This window comes from Capricornis sumatraensis, chromosome 21, assembly GCF_032405125.1.
Source record: "Capricornis sumatraensis isolate serow.1 chromosome 21, serow.2, whole genome shotgun sequence".
NCBI lineage: Eukaryota > Metazoa > Chordata > Mammalia > Artiodactyla > Bovidae > Capricornis > Capricornis sumatraensis.
In genome coordinates, this window is record NC_091089.1 from 6,563,693 (window position 1) to 6,587,168 (window position 23,476).

The 23,476-nt window shown below is 49.4% G+C and overlaps 1 protein-coding gene across 1 annotated transcript; it reads right to left on the bottom strand.

Moving 5' to 3' along the window:
* Positions 1-1,274: 1,274 nt before the first annotated feature.
* CNDP1 (carnosine dipeptidase 1) lies at positions 1,275-22,101 on the bottom strand (the record flags this gene model as incomplete). The annotated part of the gene is made up of 11 exons (XM_068993991.1): positions 1,275-1,350; positions 1,534-1,681; positions 5,047-5,188; positions 6,766-6,930; positions 8,166-8,326; positions 12,476-12,560; positions 13,746-13,946; positions 18,081-18,169; positions 18,817-18,979; positions 20,268-20,417; positions 21,964-22,101. Coding segments are annotated over 11 exons (1,518 nt in total), but the record flags the coding sequence as incomplete, so codon positions are not given.
* Between the last annotated feature and the right edge of the window lie 1,375 nt (positions 22,102-23,476).

Here is a 23,476-nt window from a genome sequence, read left to right on the forward strand (position 1 = left end):
TATCAGGATGAATTCTGGCAAATTCACATGTGCGCAGATGCTGAAGAGAAGGCAGGCCTTTACTGGAGGGGCAGGAAGGAAGACCACGATGCAAGAGGGGCAGCAAGCTGGCATCGGGTAAAGAGGCTCAGAATTTCAAACACACTCATCTTCACCCAAGGAATCCCAGGGGCATGATCCCACTGATCATTTCCATCTCAGCAGTTTTGAAGAAGGAAAAGGGGAACAAGAGGTTAAGGTGGTACCATGCTGTAGTTGAGCTTCCCAGGTGGCACTAGTGGTAAAGAACCTCCTGCCAGTGTAGGAGGCATAAGATATGTGGGTTTGATTCCTGGGTCTGGGAGATCCCCTGGAGGAGGAAATGGCAATCACTCCAGTATTCTTAGGTCACCTCTCCCCGCTCCAGGGGAAGGTAGGGTGGTGTGTTATTTACAACCCACCTAAGACCCTCTTACTTTGGGGCTTCCCTGGTCGCTCAGCTGGTATAGAATCCGCCTGCAATTCGGGAGACCTGGATTCGATCCCTAGGTTGGGAAGATCCCCTGGAGAGGGAATGGCTACCCACTCCAGTATCCTGGCCTGGAGAATTCCGTGGACTATACAGTCCATGGGGTCACAAAGAGTTGGACATGACTGAGTAACTCACTTTCACCAGTATTCTTGCCTGGGAAAATCACATGGATGAGGAGCCTGATGGGCTACAGTCTGTGGGGTTGCAAGGAGTTGGACACAACTGAAGCAGCTTAGCACATGAACACATTTTAGTAACTCCTCTAGCAGGGAACCCACAGGGGTAGTCAATGCAGGAGACCAACACATTTATCAACAAGAGAAAGGAGACGTAAGAGCAAGGGTGACATAGGATGGACAGTCAGTGGGTGGAATGATTGTGTCTCTTGAGCACTTAGAGGCCTGGAACACAAACCAGGATCACACCAATGGAGCTGCAAGCAGAGAACATAGTCAGAGGCTTGTCCCCACCCTGAAGGGCACCACAAGCCCAAGCCGGAGAGGGCTGCAGCAGGACGTGGGGAAGTAACTTGTCCAAGGTGGCTGTGACTTCAGAAAGGCGTGCAGCAGCGACATTAAACCATGTCCAATGTCTGTGCCTCAGAGATATTTTATTAGTGGTCCAAAAGTCCAGGGACACTCTAAAACAGGAGGGGAAACATTATTTTCAAGAGCAAAACTCTCTGGATATTTAGATTCTGTTCTTGCCCAGGGTCATGTGAGAGGGGAATCTGTTAGCAATTCAGACTGAGGCTGGAAGGTTCCTACCATGATGAATGCAGCTTTGCCATCTCTAGGAAAAAGGCAGCAAATAATTTGGATCCCTCTATATAGTTCCACCTAACAAAATAAATGAGAGACACTGTTACTCCTGCTCAAATGACAGAGGAAAAGTGTTCTATACTTTAAACAGGAAGGCTTGATGATGCTCATTCCAACTAGAGGAGGCAGCCTGTCTGGGTCAGCGGTGTGGAGGCCCTGGGCTTGTGCAGGGAGGCACCAGCGCCCACGGGCTCCACTCACCTGTTGATCTTCTCATTCTGAGAGTGTTCTCCGTCATCCACAGCGCCCAGCGGCAGCATTATCACACTCTTCTGGGTGGTGTCCTGGAGGATCTTGGCAATGGGTATGGTTGACCCATCCCGGATCATATCTGGCTCTGTCCCAAACACTGAAATGCAGGAAAGGCAGGCATTTGAATAACGCAATGGCAAGACCACCCCAAGTAATCTCCTCAAATGTTCTGCTTACTTTGTCTTTTCTTTAATAAAAAAAATCATTAAAAATTTAATATTTGGGATAAAAAGCTTCTTGATTCGACATAATATATATTCTAAAATCATCAAAAGAGTCAAGAAGAAAACCACAGTTGTCTTCTTTACAGTTATGTACTTAAAATATATATATTTTTGGGGGGCTTCCCCAGTGGCTCAGTGGTAAAGACAATCTGCCTGCCAATGCAGGAGACACGCATTCAGTCCCTGGTGCAAGAAGAGCGTTCAGTCCCTGGTGCAAGATTCTCTTCTGTGATTTTGCTTCATTTTTCATTCCTGCTCTGTCACCAGCAACTTGTCCTCTAGCCTGGAAGGTCTGAACTCATCACTTTCTAGACCTTAGGATATCCATTAATACTATTTCCTGAAGTACCTTGAAAGTTGAGTACATGTGCCACAGAGCAACTAGGCCCGGAGGCCACAACCACCAAGCCTCTGCTTTAGAGCCTGCTCACCTCGAGCTCATTCTCCACCACGGCAGAAGCTGTCACAGTGCACAGCCCTCCCACCACAATTAAAGAGTAGTCCTAACAGCAACAAAGACCCAGAACAGCCCAAAATAAATAAATGTTAAAAAGAAATTTTTAATGTATTTTTAGGTTTTTATTTTGAACTAATTTTATACTTACAGAGAAGTTGCAAAAATTAGTACCAAGTTCCCATATATCCTTTCCTTTTCCTAATGTTAACAAACAACCACTGTACAGTTATCAACAATAGGAAATTAACATTGGGGTAACATTGTTATTAATAGCTAGACTCAGGCCTGAAGGGAATTTTATCACGTTTCCCCTTTTTTCGTCCCAGGATTGAGCCCAGACTCCCACAGTGCATTCTGTCATCACTTCTGAGTCCCCTCTGGCTTGTGACAGATTTGTACCTCTCTTTGACTTTCATGAACCAGACCCTCTTGTAGAGTGCTAATCGGTTGTTGTGTAAAGCGTCCTCCCGATTAACTTTGTCTGATGCTCTTTGTCTGATGCTTTCTCATGATCGGAAGTCATGCATTTTTAGCAGGAGTACCATGAGATGGCGTATCCACTTTTATGGTTGCTCCATGAATTAAGTATTGGGAAAGTGGGACTTCTTTTGTTTTTATTTCTATTTTTAATCAACATATAAATAAATAGCTGTACTCAACTATTACCTGAAAGTCTCAGTATTTGTGTACTCAACTTTCAAGGTACTCCAGGAAATAGTATTAATGGATATCCTAAGGTCTAGAAAGCGGAGAAGGCGATGGCACCCCACTCCAGTACTCTTGCCTGGAAAATCCCATGGACGGAGGAGCCTGGTAGGCTGCAGTCCATGGGGTCGCAAAGAGTCGGACATGACTGAGCAACTTCACTTTCACTTTTCACTGTCATGCATTGGAGAAGGAAATGGCAACCCACTCCAGTGTTCTTGCCTGGAGAATCCCAGGGATGGCAGAGCCTGGTGGGCTGCCATCTATGGGGTCGCACAGAGTCGGACACGACTGAAGTGACTTAGCAGCAGCAGCAAGGTCTAGAAAGAGACGAGTTCAGACCTTCCAGGCTAGAGGACAAGTTGCTGATGACACAGCAGGAATGAAAAACGAAGCAAAATCACAGAAGAGAATCTGCCCCAGGACTTCCTTATCCACAGAGCAAGGTGTGAAGGTGAATAAAGGCAGTGGACGTTGTTAGCAGAATGGTCCAGAACATAGACAGGCCCTAAGCTGTGTAAGCTTCCCTGCAAGAGTAGGTCAGGCCTTGACATTTCAATCACATGCCTCTCTTCAGTGGCGGTTCCTTTATCTTCCTAACCCTTCCTCCTTTTCACTCGGCAGTGGGGAAGATTATGTAGCTCTAAGTCTTGGACTTGTCCTGTGATGGTTAATGTCTGTGTCCCTGGACTGACCATCCTGGTAGAGAGTGAGGGCACCAAGGAGGTCTGGACCCCAAGTTCCAGCTCGCCATCATTAGGGGCGTGCCCCAAGGCCCCTCTGTATATAAACAAGTGTCAGTGTCTTCCTGTCTCACATTTGGACAGACCCCCAAGGCCACCCTGCCTTTAGGAGAGCCCCCCATTTTGTAATTGTTGGCAATGTCCCACTCCTGTTGAAAAAAGGCTGGCTATTCCTTCTCCCCTGGCAGCCAGGGCCCAGACACGTGTCCCCTGCTCACCACTCATGGGATCCTATGAATATGAAAGTCAAAAGAGGTGCCATGGAGGAAATTAAAAATAAGGGTACTCCCCATTTCTGGAGAAGGACTGCTGGTTTTAGATACAGATGGGCTGGAATTGAGTTTCTCTTGTGTTTTGTGATTTTGTACAAGGAGTTCATATCCAGGAAGCTGCTTCAGTGGAAGCTCATGTTCCTGCCTTGGGGCTGTTTGCTCCAGCCAGGCAGTCCAGCAAGGGCTTTGGAGGAACAAGACCATACATGGTGGGAATTAGAGACCCAAACTCATTCCAAGATGGGTCCATGGTTAAACATTCTCATGGGGGGACCCTGTGTTCACCCAAAACCCAAGCAAGGAGGGTCAAGCTTACACATATACACACCCCTCTAGGGTGAGCCTGGCTCCTGGAGAATGCCCTGCCTTATGTAGAAGGTCTTGTTTTCTGCTTCTTGATGCCCTAAGACCATTAATACCCAAAGCGCCCTGTGACCAGGAAGAGCAAATTCCCACAGGGCAGCCTGGTGTCAGCTTGCTCATTCCACTAAATCTTAGCTGCTTCATGTTTAATCCCAGAGGATTTCCTTTACTTTCATGCAGCTTCAGCTGTGCCTTTAAAAGGATGTTTTTAAATATTAGTCATCATTTCCTGGGTCAGGAAGATCTCTTGGAAAAGGAAATGGCAACCCACTCCAGTATTCTTGCCTGGAGAATCCCATGGACAGAGGAGCCTGGTGGGCTGTAGTCCATGGGGTCGCAGTCAGTCAGACATGACTGAGTGGCTAACTCTTTCCACACTCCCATCATTTCTATGAGCACTGGAGGTTTTCAAGTCCATCATTTTCCCCAAAATTCAAGTCTCCTAGTGAGCTTAAATGCTGGCTTTTCCACTAATAGCTGGGTGCCCTTCAGCAAATTACCTTGTCTCTTTGGGCCTTCTTTGTAAAATGGGGAAGGTAATAGGGAAGATTCACGATACAGAGCATTGTGCATGCTAGTACAGCCCGTAGGAAAAGGACGATGACACTGAGGCTTTACTCTCACCTGCCTTGTCCACTGCTCCCCCAGGCACCAACCCCCCACAGTAAACTGGCAACTCAAAATATCTTAAGCCAAACCTGTTCTGATGGCTCTTTTTGCTGCGAGATACTGACGGTCGCTGATATTTGCGATCCACGGGTGCAGTCCCAGCGCCATGGAAACAGTCATCTGGTTGGAGCTGTTTCTTTTGGAGAATATGTATTCAAGATGCTGCTTCACCTGAAAGGTAACATTTTCAGGTGTAAGAGAAACCTTCAAGTAATTCTCTCATACCATGAATGCACAGTCATCTCTCATCAGGAAATGAATTAAACCTCAACCCAACAAATTTGAGGATTTTGAGCTTTGCCTGAGTTCTTCCAGAGGGCCGGCCTGGAGTGAGCAGGCTCTCCAGGACTGGAGGGTGAGCGGGGGGCTTCATCCAATGGCAGCAACACTGGGTCTCACTCCCCTTCCTCCCCTAGACTCTCCAAGCCCAGCCCTGCCCCAACCTATCCTCTGCACAATGTCTGTTAGCATCTGGTTATTTGGAATTTTGTTAGTTATGAAACATAATACAAGTATAACTTCATCTGATGGCTGATTGCCCTCTTTGGACTTATCAGTACCTTCATGACTATTTGGGGAACATCATGAATTTGGAAATTTCCCAGAAGTGAGAGCAGTTCTGAGCTAAGCTGTGAAGGAGCCTTGTCATCAGTGTCCTTCTCTTCCCTCGGCTCAGTTAGCTGCTACTAGGGAAATCCTCCGAGAGTAACTTCAGACTCTGAAATAGCCCTTCCAGGGAACTCCCGGGGGTCCAGGGGTTGGGTCTCCATGCTCTCACTGCTGAGCGCCCGGGTTCAATCTCTGGTCAGGGAACTGGGATCCCACAGACCGTGTGATGCGGCAGAAACAAAACAGAACAAAAACTCCTTCCACTCTTGGCTTCAGCAGATGTCAGTGGACACCTGTCATGTGGCAGGAACCGTTCTGGGTGCTGGGTCAGCACCCAGGTGGTCACAGCTGTGAGCAAAAGCAGAATGGCCCTGCCCTCCTGGAATCTATATGTTGTAGAAAGAGGGACAGTAAGTCCACAAAGAAAGGGAGGGGGGAGGAGGGAAGAGGGAGGAGGGGAGGGAGGAGGGGGAGGGAGGGAAGAGGGAGGAGGGGGAAGGAAGAGGGAGGAGGGGGAAGGAGGAGGGAGGAAGGAAGAGGGAGGAGGGGGAGGGAGGGAAGAGGGAGGAGGAGGAGGGAAGAGGGGAGGGAGGGAGTGTGTGGATGCAATCAACAATAAAAGGGAGACAACATGGGGACAGAAAGGGATGGGATGAGGTGTTTCCTGAGCGCATTTATTCAGAGTCTACTTTCCATTAAACTTGAGCGAACTGACACTTGGTGGATAATTTAGACACTGAACTCCTGCCAGATAGCATTGTCATTAAAATGGCTGCGTTCAGAGAGTGGATTTCAGACAAACTGATGACTGCGGCTGCGGGTTTTTCCGGCTCAATCCAGCCGCAGGCAGTTAGCTGCTCCATCTGGATGGAAAACCAATCTTGCCTTCAAGTCTACCATTTAATCTTAAAATTTCCCATCACTCTAACTCCAAATGGTCACTTATCTGACTACTGTAATTGCATATAATTGAGCAGAGAGATTTTCACCAAACTAAAATTTCTATCAGTTTCTTGGCATTTGTTCCAGTCCCTTTTCTATTGGGGAAAAGAATGATACTTCAGTGCTAACAACTGAACTGCCCCCTACAGTGTGGTGTGCAGCACTCGGACGCAGTGCAGAACCAGGCACGCGGTTACCTGGGTCTCCACCACAGACATATCCATGTGAGGGACTAGACGGATGGAGAATTTTCCTATGACTCGGCCAGGAATGACTGTTTTGGCTCCAGGCTCATGAAACGCACCCTCAATCCCATGGATAGAAAGAGATGGGTACCTCCATAGGTGCATTAGAAGTTCCTCCTATGAGATAAAATTATTTATTACAGAGAAGAATGTTTCATTAAAACCCAGCTGAGTGGTATCGCTTGTGTCACCAGTTTCTGTGCGTCTATGACACCGCTCATGACAAGCTAATTATCACCTCCTTACTGAGACGGGTCTGGACGGCGGTACCGGTGGGCTTCCCCAAGGACCCAAGACCTGCCTGAGCCGCTTCCGCTGACCACAGCCCCTCATCACGCCAGCTCTGAAGTTTGCAGTTAAAACTGGGGTTCAATTATAAATTTCTGCCCCCAGCCATTCCAGTGATAACTTGTGTGCTAGCTGCATTTTGTTTTCTTTGACAGAAGCCGTCAAAGAAATCTGCAGACGTTTGAGCCAGTGGCCCCCAGAGAGCCAGTCTGAGCGAACAGATATACTTCCTGATAATAAACTCCTCACTTCTGTTCAGGGTCCCTCCCTCCCCTGGAGGCTCCTCCTCAGGAACCAGCCAGAGTGGCCCATCACTGGAGGGGCGGGCGAGTTTTTTTCTTAAAAGGAAGAAGAGAAGCAGAAGGAAAAGCAAAGAAATCTAAATTGGCCAGTGTGTGCGTGCTCAGTCACTTCCCTCGTGTCCGACTCTTTGTGACCCTACAGCTACTCTGTGGGATTCTCCAGGCGAGAATACTGGAGTGGGTTGCCATTCCCTCCTCCAGGGGATCTTCCCGACCCAGAGATAGACCTATGTCTCTTATCTCTCCTGCAGCGGCAGGCAGGTTCTTTACCACTAGCACCATCTGGGAAGCCCAGATTTGCCAGTAGCTAATGCTTTTGGCTCTGGGCTCATTTACTACACTGAGGCAGTGATGGAGAGTTTACGGATTAAACCCTAAAGCTCTAGTTTTGTCTTTTTAAAAATAAATTTTAAAAAAGAACAGTTAGGGATCTTGGAACTGAAATAATCTCAGCCTATCTCAATCTCTAAATAGACAGGAAGCTCAACTCTGGCTGAGGCTGGCATGGGGTTGAGTCTCATAAACCGACTGGAAACACAGGGCTGTGAGTCAGGGCACCCAAGGCCCATGCCGGACGGACCCCAGGAAAAGGGCTGGCTGATCTTGACCCTGGGACGGGACCCTGAAAGGGAAACCTGCCCTCATGAGCATGTGCTCCCAGCTCTTAGATGTGCAGAACAGCAGCGCATGGCAAACCAGGCGCTGGGAGAGCACAGGTTCTCAGCATTCCTCTTTCAGATTACCCATCGAGGAGTGACCTACCTTGGTGTCAAACAGGAACCTCTTAACCTGGCTGCTGTTCCGGTACTTCTCCATGTCCAGGTCGATGTCCTCATACACCCTCTTCTCCTCTTCTGTAACAGGAGCCACGTGCTCATAGATCCCGGGGACCAGGATGCGGCCAGACGCATCCACCAGGCTGCCTATGAGAGACACACAGGGGCAGAGGCGGGGCAGTTGCAGATGTGCGGGGTCCTAGCCCTGGAGAGGAGCCTAAGGATGGACGTGATTGTTTCCAGCCTGTTAATCTGCTTCACCAGAGCCCCATAGCTCATAAGGTAAAAATTGTAAGGCAGGTACCATTAAAGAACAAATATTCATTATAAAGAAGAAATTAAAAACCATATTTTATAATATACATTCATTATAAACAAATACAACCATAACTGCTCTTCAGGGATGTACCTGTAGATGTTGTGCACTTATCCGCCCCGCTAGGGTCCTGAGTTATGAATTCCCCTCATTTAGCCTAATAAGGGGTATCACATGTCAAATAAAAGATGCAAATTCATTAGTAAAATTCAAGTGAAAAATAAGTTGGCAATGTATGGCAAAACCAATACAGTATTGTAAAGTAAAATAAAGTAAAAATAAATAAATAAATAAAATAAGTTGGGCACCGACAGACTGGGGCTGGCTGTAACTGACTCACAATCAGCCTCTGTCATCCCTTGCTCCTTGGAAGAAAAGCTATGACCAACCTAGGCAGCATATCAAAAAGCAGAGACATTACTTTGCCCACAAACATCCATCTAGTCAAAAGCTATGGTTTTTCCAGTAGTCATGTATGGATGTGAGAGTTAGACAATAAAGAACCTGAGAACTGAAGAATTGATGCTTTTGAGCTGTGGTGTTGGAGAAGACTCTTGAGAGTCCCTTGGACTACAAGGAGATCCAACCAGTCCATCCTGAAGGAGATCAGTCCTGAATATTCACTGGAAGGACTGATGCTGAAGCTGAAACTCCAATGCTTTGGCCACCTGATGAGAAGAACTGACTCATTGGAAAAGACCCTGATGCTGGGAAAGATTGAAGGTGGGAAGAGAAGGGGACGGCAGAGGATGAGATGGTTGGATGGCATCACCGACTCAATGGACATGAGTTTGAGTAAGCTCCGGGAGTTGGTGATGGACAGGGAGGCCTGGCGTGCTGCAGTCTATGAGTCGGACACCAACTGAGCAACTGAACTGAACTGAATTTCTGTCACCCCACTGAAAACAACACAAAACTTAAAAGCCCCCCCAGTGACACAGTCACTGAGTCTTTAGCATCACTGAACCTAAAATTCTGCTGCCCGGCCCGTCTTCGAGGACAGAGGTGAATGGCAGACAGACCTGCTGGCAACCCAGCTGAAAAGACACAGGTAGGAAACCAGCAATGGGACCACCTGGGCCAGGCTGTGGGGCCAGGCGAGGCGGGGGGCACAGTCAGCGATGAGAATGGACATGTGTATCTGAAATGCCAAGGGCAGCAGAGGCCAGGATGCCCAGGGTCCGGGTCACGGTGCCCATTTAGCCAGACCTCACCCCTGAGTGGGGCAGGGGTGATTCAAACAGACATCTGAGACCCGAGGCTGTGATCTGAGCAGCTCATCACTTCCTCCAGCAGAAATGCCCCAGGGCCCAGTCCTGTAAATCTCTGTTTTCTCAGGATGGAAGTGGCCTTCCCATGCCAGCTGGGGGGAGTGAGTATCTGATTTGTTTCAAAAACAAAGTGAAAGCATGTGCTTTTCATCCTGTTCATGACTCTGGTGGGACTTTTCCTAGCAGAGACTATGCCCTGGCGGGGCTGAATGGAGTTCCATGTCTGGGTGAAACCACAGTCTACCAGGATGTGGTGAGGCAATAGTGCCTGGGGCAGGTGGGGGGAACTTCTAAATGCAGTCCCAAAGATGTAGGGATGCCACACTTTCTGTGCAGGGAGGCAGTGGAGGATGAGTCTGATAAAACAGAGATTATTTTATCTCCCCCTACCCTGCAAAACAAAAATATTAAGTTGTATGCTATCTGAATTCTTCTGGAAACAATTTAAACACTTAAAAGAAAAATGGCTCGCTATTTTCTGTCTGAAGCCATCAAGCATGGAAAATACTGGCCAAGAGTTACACTGCAGGAAAACTAGAAGGCCTTAAAAAATACATGATAGATGAATAGGCAGACAGAAGAGAGGGCACAGACAATAGACGGATCTCACTATTTCACTGGGTAATGAAGCGGCAGGATGCCCAAGGATAAAGTGACATTAAAGACTGGGGGCGACCGCCCAGCAGGTCTGCCGGAGGGCTGGTGGTTCCCTGGGGGAGGCCCCAGGCCACCAGGACGTGAGCGTGCAGGGGTGAGGTAGCGCTGTGTCAAGGCGCGAAAAGGAGGGGTCTTTGCTGATTGATCCCCAGGGTGCATGCGTGCCAGGTGGCTTCAGTCCTGTCCAACTCTTTGTGACCCCAGGGACTGTAGCCCTCCAGGCTCCTCTGTCCATGGGACTCTCCAGGCAAGAATACTGGAATGCTTTCTGGCAATTTTCCCAAAGGGGCTTGTTGTGAAATTTGCACAAAGTCAATCTTTATCCAGGTGAGAAGGATCCAGATGTTGTGGGGTCTGAAGCTTGTCTAACCTGAGAACCTCTCTTTAAAAAAAGAAGCAAATTATGACTTGAATTGATGCTTTTGAACTGTGATGTTGGAGAAGACTCTTGAGAGTCCCTTGGACTGAAAGGAGATCAAACCTGTCAATCCTAAAGGAAATCAACCCTGAATATTTGCTGGAAGGACTGATGCTGAAGTTGAAGCTCCAATACTTTTGCTGATGCGAAGAACTGACTCATTTGAAAAGACCCTGATGCTGGGAAAGATTGAAGGTCAAGGTAGAAGGGGACAACAGAGGATGAGATGGTTGGATGGCATTACTGACTCAAGGGACATGAGTTTGAGCAAACTCCGGGAGATAGTGAAGGACTGGGAAGCCTGGCGCGCTGCAGCCCATGGGATCACAAACAGTTGGATATGACTGAGCGACTGAACAAGTTATTGCAGCGCGTGCAGAGTCCCTACCGGGAGTGTGCAAGCCACCCGCAGATGTAGCTTCCTTCAGCTCCACGATCCACCTGACTGCTGGGCTGTCCAGGTGTAGGTGAGAGCTACAGGTGAGTCAGCTGGGCGAGCTGGCTCCCTGGACACAGACACAGACACACACACAATTACATTCACCTGCATCCACCAGGCCCACCACCGGAGAAGTTAGGGATGAGGGGTGGGGGACCGCGAGCAAACTTGTTAGGGGAAACACTAACTGAAACCGCCCACCCTGGCCAGGCACCATAGTAACCATCTGCATGAGTTGTTTTGTGACAGGAGGTGCTGGTAAGGAATGCAGAATTAGCAAGCCACCACCGACCAGAAGAATTACAGGAAAGGTCAAAAGGAGGTGCCACTCATCCTACCAACCCCCCAGGATCCTCCTCGCTGGCATCCACCTTGGCTGAGTGATGCCTATGCCACCGAGAAGGACCCTGAGCCAGAGTGATTGGCCAGAGAGCACCCAGAAACAAATCCCATCACCATAAAACCCAGGACGGTGAGCCACATGGCAGAGCAGTCCTCCTGGGCCTCTTCCCCTGCCGCTGTCCATCCGGGGGCCCTTCCAGTGAAGTCTCTTGCTTTGCCAGCACGTGTGTCTCCTCAGACAATTCATTTCCAAGTGTTAGCCAAGGGCCACTCTTGGGCCCTGGAAGGGCTCCCCAGTGCTGCAACAGACTCACTGGTGTCCCTGGGGACCCGCAGGACAGAAGCCAAGAGGTGTGGGTAGACGGGGCACCGGCCCTGGATGCTTTTCCAGAAGGGTCTGTCCACCACTGTCCCCGAGGATGGCCAGATGTGTTGCAACATCCAGTAAATGAAAAGGGGGTAGATTGAGAGAGGGTTTCAATCCATGGAAATAAATAACATGGACTTAATAAGCCTCAGGAGTTTTAGGTTTTCCTCTGAAAGTGAAAGTTGATCAGTCATGTCTGACTCTTTGCTACCCCATGGACTATACAGTCCATTGAATTCTCCAGGCCAGAATACTGGAGTGGGTAGCCTTTCCCTTCTCCAGGAGACCTTCCCAACTCAGGAATCAAACTGGGGTCTCCGGCATTGCAGGCGGATTCTTTACCAGCTGAGCCATCAGGGAAGCCCCAGGTTTTCCTCTGCTCTGCCCTTATTCTGGGCTAGTCTGAAACCAAGGAGGAGAGGGCTGAGTCCAACAGAACCACGTGAGCAGATTCCTTGAGGCTTAAAAAGTGAAAGAGGACGTTACCGAGAAGAGCGACCAGATCCGCCATGGGTTCGTTGAGGATCCCACCAAAGGTCCCCGAGTGGAAATCTTGATCCCGGCATTTCACCTGTAAGACAGTCGAAAGGAGAGCAGCTCCCGCCACGGCTGCTTGATGACAGCCCTCCCCTGGTGCCAGACCCACCCAGATGGCCCTCAGGACTCAGGAGGGTCAGCTGACACCCCCGCTGCGTTTCTCGCACACAGATGGGGGGCTTCATGTCCCACTGGCTCCCCTGAAACTGGTGTTAGCCCCCAGCCTCGCCTCCAGCAGTGCTGGGTCGCAGGCCACCAGCCCCCCGGCCCCCGGCGAAGTTCACGGAGCTGTGTCCCTCTTGTTTCACCCCGTCTCTTACTCAACCCTCCTTCCAGAGAAATTCTCCAAGAAACTGCCTTCTGCTTGTTCTCTCTTGCCTGCAGGACCAGTCTCCTTGTCTCTTCTAATAATCGCTTTTCCGACTGCTCATCCCGATGTGAGCCTGGAGCCTCCTTCCTCTGCACGTGGAGTGAGACCCAAACGGCTCCTTCACGGGCTCCACGGGCTCAGCGCTCATCCCTCGAGGTCTGACCTTGGACCCACCCACAAGACCTAAGGCTTCTGTCTCTTTGGTACTCAACACTTCGGCGTGCTCCCAGCTGCTGAACTGGAGGAGGTCTGGAAGGGAATATCTTCTACAGATGCCTCCCACAGCTGCCATTTCCAGGAGGGCTGCAGACCTGTGACTCCATCCCCTTCACATGACCTTGGCCTTCTCCTGTGCACACAGTGTCCAACCAGCTCCCAATTTCTAATGAGTTTGGGTTTTTGTTGTTGTTGTTGTTGTTTTAATCATTTTCAGCTCCTTCCCTCTCAGCCTTCCTGCCCGGCTGGCCCTCCCCTGCCCTGCCATCTCACGGCACTGTCAGATGAATCCTTCACTTACTCACTTAAGCCCTCTGCCTCCTCAGGCAGCAATGCTAACAAAGCATTTGGGTTGTTAGTGCTCCTCCGGGACCCCACGCTCTTATCCCTCCTTCTGGCCCCAGCATCTCTCCTGCATCCCCCTAGCCACAAACCCCTCTGCCTCCTCACTCCAGAAACGTGCACAAAGCACACGCATTCACTACTTGGGGGCTTCATGGACTCCCCCCAATCCCAAGACCCCGTGATCCCCCCACACTGGGTCAAGCACCCAGGTCAGCGTCTGCTTCGTCCTCCCACCAGGATTCCAGTGTGGACACCCCCACCTCCCTCACGGCCATGGTCAGCTGGTACCTCTACGGTGAAATAGCTGTTCCCCCGCGTCCCGTAGATGAGCGCAGGCTTCCTCTGGCTAATCCACAGGTTGTCCGAAATCACGATGCAGTCCACACTCGAGAAGAACCCAGACTTTTCTTTCCGGACAAGTTCCTCCAGGGCTAGAGACCCGGCCTCCTCCATCCCTTCAATGAGGAATTTGATGTTCACCGGGAGATCCTGCATTAACGATGGGGCAAATTATGCTGCAGGAAAGAGTGGACCCCTTACCCTTCACCTTTTGAAAACTCAGGACGTGTTTGTGTGTAACATAAATACACTGCACTGTTATACACGTTCCCACAAGCCTGTTTACAATGAAGCAGTTTTAACTCAGGTTGTGAGCAAGCCAAGGTAAAGGCCAATGAGGCAGGAAACTCGTGTTGGGGATCACGGATCTGGGAAGGGCGTTCCTAAAGAAAAGGCCGTGTCCACGGCACAGGGTTCTGCTCAGCCCTGCAGAGGGGCCCTACCCTTCCTCTCCCCAAGAGGATTTTTTCCAGGAAGGTTACTCCATTCCAAGTCTCTTTTCTGTCCTCATAATTCTGAGCATGATAAATGAGAGCTCTTTCCTTTGAAAGGCTGTCTAATGTTTAAGCCTCGGGATAATTTTTATTTCAAGTATCTGTTATTTTTCAGCTATGAGCTCAATCTGCCTTTTAACTTATTCAAAGGCTTTGATCTCGCAGCAAAATGGAACTTGAGGTTTTCTCTAGTTAATATTAGGGTGCCTTTAAAATTTTTACAATGTGCCTTTCCCCCATTTGGTTTTGATCTTTTTGTGTCTTTATAATGTATAACTTCATATCTTTGAGAGCCACGTGGATAGGAGAGGTCAATGACTTTTCCTGGAACACAAGGCGAAATGGGGCCGGTAGGGGTTCAAAAGTGATTCAGTGCAGAAAAGGCAGCCCAAACATACTAATTAGTTCTAATGAGTGAGACTGACTCGCCCCAGATGAACAAAGGCAGGATGAGTGGGGGATTATGTATGAGAAAGTAAGTGACCTTGGGTCACTCAGTTAGTTAAGGGGATTTGGGGATAAAGATTCGCTCAGTGCATTCCCTGAATATATTTCTAGGTGTCTTAGGAAGTCAAGCTAAAGTTCTGAAATTTTAATATTTGAAAGCTCTTTATTAACATTTAACTAGAAAACAATTGCTAAGGAGCAGTTAAAAAACCTTGGAATTTTCTGGCAAAATGTGATTAATAAAATACAAGCCAGTAGCTATTAAGTGTCAGAGAAGGATGTGAGACCAGCAGCCAGGGCTCTCTGCTCTGTCCCTTGACACCCACGGGACCGAGGACTAGCCATGTCACCTCTCGAGTGACAGCAGCTTCTCTATGTGAGGCGGGTATTAATACTCGCCCTGCCTCTTGGTAAGATGAGTCAGAGAGGTTGCGTACATGTAAGTGCGCTGAACAAGACAGGACGGGGATGGGAGGGAACCAGGAAGCAAGAAGCCAGCGCTCAAAAAGGGCCTGGTACCAGAGAAACTTTATACATGTAACTTCACTTAATACACTCAACAGGCCTGGAGGTAGAAATGGTCAACCTTAGATCACAGATGAGGAAAGTGAAGCTTGGAGAGATGAACTGATTTGTCTAAGGGCCATGAGGACTTCATATGTTTTGTTTGTGATTATGTAAGTTTCAGAACTGAAATTTAAAAAGCAAAGTAGCTTTTTACCTTCATACAGGCAGGGTGAATGGAGGATTATATACTATGTATGCAGCGCTTCCCAGGTGGCACTAGTGGTAAAGAACACTCCTGCCAATGCAGGAGACAGAAAAGACTTGGGTCCAATCCCTGGGTCAGCAAGATCCCCTGGAGGAGGGCATGGCAACCCACTTCAGTATTCTTGCCTGGAGAATCCCATGGACAGAGGAGCCTGGAGGGCTACAGTCCCAGGAGTCAGACACAACTGAAGTAACTTAGCACTCATGCATAGAAACTTATAAATATTGTTTTCCTCTTCTTAAAGAAGAAGAACAGAAAAAGAGAGGAGGAAACTGGTGAGGAAGGAAGGAAAGATAAAGAGACTAAGAAAGTAGAGAATTGAAGAGAAAGAAAGAAACCAAGGGCTAATTTAGAGGAGTGCATTAACAACAGGTCAACAGGGCCCGGCCAGAAAAATATCCTGATTCATTAAGCTTGTCTTCCTCAGTGAGATAAAGCAGTCAAGTGGAGAGCACTTAAACCTTCTCTTCTGCTTCTTCTCATGAGAGAGAGTCTCTGGCATCTGATGAAATCACTTCCAGTAAAAAACAGAAGCAAATCCAGGGCCTGCTCAATGGACAGGATTTGGGAGAAGCATCAGGGATCTCAGCCTCAGGCATGGTTGGGCCGTACTTGCCTTGTGTTTCTCCTGTAGACACAGTGCCCTGAGATGGACCCCCACCCCAGTACCCCCCAGATAGGACAGCCCACCATCGCCATAGCCATTGTCATCACCATTATCTCCATCCTCATCAGCACCATCACCATCACCATAACTGTCGTCATCAACATTACCATCATCTCCATCACCACCATCACCATCACCACCGTCTCCATCACCATCACCACCATCACCCATCATTACTGTCGTCATCAGCATCACCATCGTCTCCATCACCATCACCATCATCCTTACTGTCATCATCACCATCACCACCATCACCCATCATTACTGTCGTCATCAGCATCACCATCGTCTCCATCACCATCACCACCATCACCATCGTCTCCATCACCATCACCACCATCACCATCGTCTCCATCACCATCACCACCATCACCATCGTCTCCATCACCATCACCATCATCCTTACTGTCATCATCACCATCACCATCATCTCCATCACCATCACCACCATCACCCATCATTACTGTATCATCACCATCACCATCATCACCATCATCTCCATCACCATCACCATCATCATAACTGTCGTCATCAACTTTACCATCATCTCCATCACTATCACCACCATCACCATCAGTGTCATCATCACCATCACTGTCATCTCCATCATCACCACCATCACCATCATCTCCATCACCACCACCATCAACATTACTGTCATCATCAGCATCACCATCGTCTCCATCACCATCACCACCATCACCACCGTCTCCATCACCATCAACACCATCACCCATTATTACTGTCATCACCACCATCACCATCGTCTCCATCACCATCACCACCATCACCATCGTCTCCATCACCATCACCACCATCACCACCGTCTCCATCACCATCAACACCATCACCCATTATTACTGTCATCACCACCATCACCATCGTCTCCATCACCATCACCATCATCCTTACTGTCATCATCACCATCACCATCATCTCCATCACCATCACCACCATCACCATCGTCTCCATCACCATCACCACCATCACCACCGTCTCCATCACCATCACCACCATCACCCATCATTACTGTATCATCACCATCACCATCATCACCATCATCTCCATCACCATCACCATCATCATAACTGTCGTCATCAACTTTACCATCATCTCCATCACTATCACCACCATCACCATCAGTGTCATCATCACCATCACTGTCATCTCCATCATCACCACCATCACCATCATCTCCATCACCACCACCATCAACATTACTGTCATCATCAGCATCACCATCGTCTCCATCACCATCACCACCATCACCACCGTCTCCATCACCATCAACACCATCACCCATTATTACTGTCATCACCACCATCACCATCGTCTCCATCACCATCACCACCATCACCATCGTCTCCATCACCATCACCACCATCACCATCGTCTCCATCACCATCACCACCATCACCACTGTCTCCATCACCATCAACACCATCACCCATTATTACTGTCATCACCACCATCACCATCGTCTCCATCACCATCACCATCATCCTTACTGTCATCACCACCATCACCATCGTCTCCATCACCATCATCACCATCACCATCGTCTCCATCACCATCACCACCATCACCATCGTCTCCATCACCATCACCACCATCACCACCGTCTCCATCACCATCACCATCACCACCATCACCCATTGTTACTGTCATCACCACCATCACCATCATCTCCATCACCACCATCCTTACTGTCGTCATCAACATCACCATCATCTCCATCAACATCACCATCATCTCCATCACCACCATCACCATCACCATCATCTCTATCACCACCACCACCAACATTACTGTCGTCATCAACATCACCATCTTCTCCATCACCATCGTCTCCATCACCATCAATGTCGTCACCATCCTCACTCCCAAGTGCAGCCAGCACCTACCTCATCCAGGGCCTTGAATGCGCTCACCGCGTTGATCCATGCTAAAACAGGTCCTTTGTTGTCTGTTGTTCCTCGGCCATAAAGTTTTCCTTTAAAGGTGGGGGAAGAATTTTCAGAAAAGCATGGATGCCTCTGCCAGGTTGAGTGAATCAAAAACAAAAGTAGATTTGCAGATAATTGTTTGAATCGGGTTCTCTCTTTTTCTAGGCAGCAGTCTTGCTCTGAACTCACAAAGTATTATTTCTTATATACAAATAGTACGCTAGTCAACAAATGGAAGCTAATTGAAAATATACAGAGCCCTTTGGCCTTAATAGTAGTTACCTATTTTTATCCAAATTCATTGAAAAAGACCCAACGATTTGTTGCAAAATATCAAGTAACACAGGGTTTCACTCTGAGATTTTACAATTAGCAGGGGAAAGGAAAAGGGTACACAGGTGTCTCCATTAATCTTTCTTCTTCTTGTCTTTATAAAGCATAATTACATTTGATGTTTTTAAAAAAGAAAGTATGTGAAATCCAAGAACTCCCATCCTGGGGACTTAATTCACCTAGGGGCACAAAAGCTCATAGTTTCTTTCATAAATGAAAGAAGATCAGCTTCGTTGAACTAACTGGCAAACCATGAGTGCTGCATTCTGTCCAGTCCTCACAACCACAGGTAAAACCTGGCACCTGAGGCAGGGCTGCATCTCAAAGCCTTAAGCTCTGGGAGTGACCCTTTGCCACTGACCGTCCACCTCCGTCAGCGTGTATGGGTCCGTGAGCCACCCGTCCTCCTGTCTGGCAGGCTGCACGTCCAAGTGGCCATAGAAGCACACGGTGGGCTTCTTGGGGTCACTGCCCAGTTCAGCCAGGAGGATGGGAGGTATTGGGAGGGTCTGACCATCAGGCAGCTGCAGAAGGAAAAGGGATAATTTAAAAAACGTAACTATTTAGTTCTTCCAGAAAATTCAAAGACACGGCACTAGGAGTCTGTTTCTACCCCCTGGTCCCGGGAGAGCCACATCATCTTCATCTGACTCTTAAGGGGGTACCACAAGACACTTCTAATGAAAACATCATGAGAAGTAAAGTCCTTCCTCAGATACACACTGACAAAGAGTAAACTCAATTGAACATGTTCTTCCATATGAGAGCTTTCCCAGTGGCTCGGCTGTACAAGAATCAGCCTGCAATTTTGCAGCTGCTGGAGATACAGGTGTGATCCCTGGGTTGGGAAGATCCCCTAGAGGAGGAGATGGCAACCCACTTCAGTATTCATGCCTGGAGAATCCCATGGACAGAGGAGCCTGGTGGGCTACAGTCCATGCAGTCACAAAGAGTCTCGCACGACTGAGTGACTGAGCACACTCTTCAGCTCCAAGCAGGCAGACACAGTCCTGGAGACCAGTCTTTGCACACACGTCAGTGCTGAAGCAGCGGACAGTGGGAGGTTCGAGTAAAGGTCCATATGTCCCTGTGTGAGTGTGTGTGTGTGTGTGTGTGAGACAGTGTGTGTGTGTGTGTGTGTCTGTTTGAGTGTGTGTGTGTGAGACAGTGTGTGTGACAGTGTGTGTGAGACAGTGTGTGTGTGTGTACATGACTGTGTATGTGTGTGTGAGTGTGTGAGAGTATATGTGAGTGTATGTGAGTGTGTGTGAGACAGTGTGAGTGTGTGTGTGTCAGTGTGTGTGTGAGACAGTGTGAGTGTGTGTGTGTCAGTGTGTGTGTGAGACTGTGTGTGTGTGTGAGTGTGTGTGTCTCTGTGTCAGCTGTGTCTGACTCTTTGTGATCTCACGGACTGGAGCCCGCCAGGCTCCCCTGTCCATGGGATTCTTCACACAAGTCCTTGTCTGGAGAGGGTCGCCATGCCCCACTCCAGGGACCTGCCCCCGAGGGGCAGCAGTGAGCCTTGATTCTGAGAGGTCGGGTCCTTCAAGGAGGCATTTGCGCTAAAGGGAGAGGGCCCTTGGGAGAAACGCAAAGCACGTGAAGGCCGTGAACAGCACAGGTGAGGGGCTTTCACGCGCCCCCTTCCCCTGCCCCATCTCCCCCTTGGTCTGGCAGGACAGGGAGTCAGTGCCACAGCCTCACTGCGAGTGGAGACGACGGGGCGGGCGGGGGGACTGAGGAGCCCAGGGAAGCCCCGTCCTGGCCCAGGAAGGGAGCCTGGCGGAGGCGGGGAGGAGGGGGCACCAGCACCTGCTGAAAGCCCACGTCCACCGAGGCCACGCGGGCTCCCAGGCCCCGGAGCCGGTCTGCGGCCAGGCCCACCATGTGGAGCAGCTCTCGTCGCAGGCGGGGCGCCGGCTGCACCGAGTCACTCTCGACGGCCACCCACTCCTTCAGCGTCTGGGAGCAAAGGCGACAGGTGGTTAGTGTGGGGGGTCGTTATGTCTGCTCCCCTGGGGCACACCTCGCAGGACCTCGGGGCCCCTCTTCTGACCTGGAGACCCAGCTGGAGGTGAGAACAGGAGCCCGGGGGAAGGACGGATCGGGGAGCCTGCCTCTAAAGCCTGGACCTGGGCCCCCAGGCCTCAGCCCCCACGGAAGGGCCGTCCCCATCACCCGGCAGGCTTCTGAACTGAGAGCCTCTGGCCACCCGCTCGAGGACTCGGCTTCCCACAAACACCCCTTGTGGGTCACTGACTCACCTCTCTCTTCTCTCCCCACTACGAATTCCAGCCTATACTGGAAAACACCCCAGTAAAGTTGTGAAAACCCAACAGGCATTTTCTTTCTTTTTTATTTTTAATATAAATTTATTTCTTTTAATTGGAGGTGAATTACTTCCCAGTACTGTATTGGTTCTGCCATACATCAACGCCCCCACGAGGAAAGAGCCCATGAAGGCCCAGCTCAGGGCCAGCAGTCTGGAGATTCTAGTGCTTGAGTATGAGCATGGGGTTCGGTCTGTTTGCACAATAATATTCCTGACGTGGGCTGGTTGGGCCAGTGAGCAGACACTGACCACGCATCACGTGCCAGACACAGTGCTGGGAGCTCAGAGTATTCCTGGTGGTGGAGGCGGGTGGGGTGTGCGGGGGTGGGGGGTGGGGGTAGGAGAGGCAGCAGAAGGAGAGGGGTGTGCCAGGTGGGACGGTGGGTACAGTGCCCCCCAACCCCCATGACTTGCTGCTCCCCAGGCCTCCCTCTCCCCTGTGGTCCCTGCTCACCATGTCTCCCCCCCCACACACATATGCCCACACCACGTGCAGACGGCCGCGTGTCATGATGAAGCAGAGAATCGTAAAGGACGCAGTAAAGTACAGAGTGCACGTGGGCTACCACGCAGACAGCCTTGCCACGAGCTTGGCAGGACTCTGTCTGGACTTACAGCTGCTGTAACAGCTGGTGATGTAACGGGGACATTTCTGGCAGGTTTGTGGGTGGAGAGGACCTTGGCGAGGGACCCTCTGAAGGGGAGGGGAGGATGGGCCATCTGATGACGGTCCAGGGTAAACAGGGACTCACCAGAGCTTCCTGGTCATCCCTGAATGGACATACCTGGAGCAGACGTGCTGGGAATGCCCCCTTTTAGGAGGAATGGCCAGGAGGGATCTCTTACTTAAATCTAACACTCATTGACTATTTTAATTCAATGAGGAGCCATATGCATTTTAAATAGAATCAAGTTGTCAGGAAAAGAATGAGATGGTTAGATAGCATCACTGACTCAATGGACATGAACTTGAGCAAACTCCCAGAGATAGTGGAGAACAGGGAAGCCTGGCAGGCTATACAGTTCATGGGGTCACAAAGAATCGGACACGACCTAGTGACTGAACAGCAAGTTGTCAGGAAAAAAGAAGAAGAAAAAAAAAAATCCACACCTCCCAGCACGTTCTCCCAGCTTCCCAAAGTGCACTGAGAGTTTGGTGCATGTCAGCCCTCTCACCTGCACAAATTCATCTTGATGGAGGTCAATGTACTGGAAGACTTTCTCCAGCGGCCCAGGGGTGGACGCGGAGAACATGCCTCCCACCACCAGCAGCAGGAAAGCAAGGAGAGACTCCGCCTGCGAGTGGGCGACAGCGGGGGACCATTTAAATTAAGGACCAGGTTTAGGACTTTCCCTCTCTCAAATACTTCAATAAAGTTAATGTTATCCGATGCAGCTGCTGTCCGTCTTTTGGACTGAAATAACACAAGGGAGTAGAACAGGAGATGTATTTTTGCTACATCTTTTCACAAACACTTCCTTTGCAATGCTAGAGAATTTTAATAAGACAGAAACCAAGTTAACTTGTCTTTAAGCAACGTTCTGTTCTTTCCCTGATACAATCTTCGCTATGGGTTCCGGGGCTTCCTGCAGGTGGCGCTAGTGGTAAAGAATCTGTCTGCCAATGCCTAAGACGTAAGAGACACCCAGGGGGTTTGATCCCTGGATCCGGAAGATCCCCTGGAGGAGGGCATGGCAACCCACTCCAGTATTCTTGCCTGGAGAATCCCATGGACAGAGGAGCCTGGCGGGTTGCAGTCCGTGGGGTCGCCAAGAGTCAGTTGTCTGACTCTTCAGTTGTCTGAAGTGACAGCACACACATGGGGTCACTTCCTGTAAAGTTAGATCAGGTTCCTACATCCCAGGTATCAAGGGCAGTGTTTATAGGAGAGAAAGGTGTGAGTTAATTATATTAATTTGAAAATCAAACAGCAATAAAATTTCTTTGAGTAATCACCAAAGAAAGCTTTGGTAATCTTTCACTTTACTAGAAAGAATATTTTGTAAGGACTGACTAAAATCCTGTGCAGTGTTGTAGGGCTTCGTGCCATCCACTCCTGAGGTCAGAATACTCTAAGAAGAAGCTTTACAAGATTTGAGCTGATAAATAACAAGGCAGGACTGTTAAGCATGTAGACACTGCTGGCCACGGTCTCTGCCTGGGAGCCCCTGACCCACGGTTTTGCAGCCGGGTCTCTTCCTTCCTTTGTCTGAGACCCCATTACCTCCTCCCACCCTACCTGTGAGCCCTTTCTGGTCTTCCTTCTACCCCTACAGAAGATTTCAGGCTGGGGGCAGAGCAGAAAAAAAAAAAAAAACAGGTCCAGAACAGAGTAGAGCTTCCAGGTTGAAAACTAAGCTAATTATCTTCCTCCTCTTCCTTCTGGATTGGTTCTGTACCATTCTGAAATAGATTTTATTTTTCAGAAACATCTTAGGTTCGGGCTGCTTCTCCCCTTGGCCTCTGATTCCAGGCGCCCACAGAGTGAAGGTGAGGACTTGAGTCTAGAAGATGAAGAACTGCTGCTGCTGCTGCTGCTGCCTCTAAGTTGTTTCAGTCGTGTCTGACTCTGTGCAACCCCATAGACAGTAGCCCACCAGGCTCCCCCATTCCTGGGATTCTCCAGGCAAGAACACTGGAGTGGGTTGCCATTTCCTTCTCCAATACTACAATTCAATAATAAAAGAT